The sequence below is a fragment of the Habropoda laboriosa genome, unplaced genomic scaffold (genome assembly GCF_001263275.1).
Source record: "Habropoda laboriosa isolate 0110345459 unplaced genomic scaffold, ASM126327v1 scaffold24, whole genome shotgun sequence".
NCBI lineage: Eukaryota > Metazoa > Arthropoda > Insecta > Hymenoptera > Apidae > Habropoda > Habropoda laboriosa.
The window spans coordinates 4,661-7,165 of NW_017100128.1; the positions used below are offsets into that span (position 1 = coordinate 4,661).

The window sequence follows — 2,505 nt, forward strand, 5'->3', positions numbered from 1 at the left end:
ATGTTATATTTGTCAATATATACATAGGTACGATTTATTTCTATGCCAGTTTTGAAAAATTTCATTAATATTTTAGCAAATACTAAATATTAATTTTCAAGGCAATAAAGATGAATTTTTTAGTACAAGCAAGTAGCAAGATTCGTTGCTTCCCCATAGCAAAAAAATGTTACACGTTAACAGAATAAGTTTAACAGTTAGTTCATGCCTTTAAGGGATTTAGTTTCATGCTTGTGTAAAAACAAGTTACACTTGCTTTAAAAAAACAACAAGGTAATACCAATCCCTACTGTTTTCTTTTAATTTTAAGCAACTTTGCAAGGCATATTGAATGCAGAAAACAACGAGATGCTAGATACAATTTTACTTTTCCACTAACACTCTCGATTCATCTGTTTTATACATAATTTTTACACAACTTATGCTAAAATCCTATTCCTTCTGATGTTTAAAGTCAAGGGAAAGACGATGGTAAAGGAAGGAACTAAAAACTTGAAATAGAACGAAATATGTGTAGAACTTTATTATGTATATAAATTGTGGCGGAATATACACTGGTGTTATGTTAAACGTGAACACTGTATTGATGTCCTGCCTTCTGATGTCATTATTTCCCATGCTTCAATCCTATATTCCATAAAAATAACGACAATTGCGAGATTAAGCGTTCGGTAAACGATTGACAATAATTTTAACGATTTTAATTTTAAAAACGATCTTTCTCTTTCCAATGGAACCTTTACATCTTATGGAACATTCCGTTTTGTCGCCAATAAGTTAATTCGTATCGTTTTCATTGAACAGATAAGTTTGTAAGAACCACCCAATTTTCGGTGCAGTATAAGTCACCGTGTAGTTGTAAATTAAGCTTCCAGCCTCTTCTTTAGTTGGAAACTTATGCATATTCTTACGTGCTATACATAAAGCAGATATATGTTAATACTGATTCACACTTTCTCAAAAACAAAAAAAAAAGAACGTTAGCGATACAGAATAGGTATATACCTTCACTAATGAAAAAATCACCAAAATACCGAGTTACTTTATAGGCATACTGTGTGTGTGTGATATTTTTTCTCTTAACCCATTCGTACAGATTTTTCACTGGATCAAATTGTACGCCGTAAAACGGTAATGTATCATGTTCTAGCGTAGAAACGAACTCAACTCCGTTGTAGTCGTTGTTTATAGACAGCACGTTATATTCCTTATCTACGGAGACGTTACGTAACCCCTACCAAAATCATGCTATCAGTATCATAACCTCAAAATGAAATATCGTTGCAAAGCTAATAAATGTGACACACTTCTGTTGTAACGCATAGGTTATGATAGTTTCCTGTTATTTCTTGACAGTTCAGTACGTGTAGGATCCCCGGCGATGTTTTGTTGAACATCTTAGAGGAATTTAGGGCTAAAGGGAAATTATTATGTTTCTTGTTACAACGAATGATCGTTACGAAGTAGAAATTGTTATGGAAATATTAAATATAATATATTCAGTCGTTAACCTGACGTAAAATTGAGCGAAATTAGCTGACCGTCACTGCTACAATTTATCCTATGTTCTTTACGGCCTGCCTCAAGATACGTTAACACTTGTAATCCCAAAGATATTCCGAAAATTGGAAAATAATCACCCTTCTTGTTTATCTTCTTCGAAATGCTGTAAATAAGAAGATCCAAAAGCAGATCAATTTCTCGTATTGTAATTAGAAGAAATTATTATTACACCGTAATTACCATTTTAATGTAGCAAATGTAATATTAAAATTCCAATCAATGCCGACGTATTTATATTGATAAAAATAAGAAACAAAAGTTACGGGTCGGTCGTCTGATCCAAATGAAAAATTGTTCGCGTACATAAAAATTAAATTTTTTTAAATTACACTTCAACGAACACAAAGGTGAGACGAACTATAATGTAAAAAAAAAATAATACAGTAAACTGACACCCACGATTTAATAAGCGCGAGTTTAAAGAGAAGTGAGATTATTTTAAAACAGGATGTCTCGTTTAGATCGACGTCTGAGAATATTTCCGAAAGTAATCGCGATACCGGAAAATGTTTCCAACAAAAGTTAAATGCCTATCGGCCTTATCAAAGATTCCAGCAACAACGACATTAACCCTCAATACAGTAGAAATACAGTAGACTCCCGTACAACGCGAATTCCTATAACGCGCAAGAAATTTTGCGATTACAGTAAATTCTCTACAAATGTCAGTCAGTTTGGATTCTACAAGTGTCAGTATACATGGTCCTACGCCTAGATCTGCGTCATTGCTGCGCCTATGTTATCTCGCTCGCTGTCAGTCAAGCGTGTAACGCCACACCACTCGGTTTCTTTTACGAGATTTCACGGCTCGACAATTCATAATAGAAAAATATAATTTCTTTAATTTTACTTTTTTTCATCTGAAATTTTTGTTAACATGGTGAGATTTTTCTGATGAAAATGAGATCAAACACGATATAATTTGAACAACATTTACTTATT

The 2,505-nt window shown here is 33.0% G+C and overlaps 1 protein-coding gene across 1 annotated transcript in view; it reads right to left on the reverse strand.

Annotated features, from left to right (window-relative positions):
• Positions 1–777: 777 nt before the first annotated feature.
• Positions 778–2,505, reverse strand: part of LOC108578818 (gamma-glutamyl hydrolase A-like) — an 11,430-nt gene continuing 9,702 nt past the window's right edge. The window contains exons 5-8 of the mRNA XM_017942256.1: positions 1,512–1,666; positions 1,308–1,414; positions 1,006–1,234; positions 778–914 (exon numbers count right to left, since the gene is read on the reverse strand). Of these exons, the coding sequence (XP_017797745.1) occupies positions 778–914; positions 1,006–1,234; positions 1,308–1,414; positions 1,512–1,666 (628 nt within the window). The remainder of the gene's footprint in view (positions 915–1,005; positions 1,235–1,307; positions 1,415–1,511; positions 1,667–2,505) is intronic.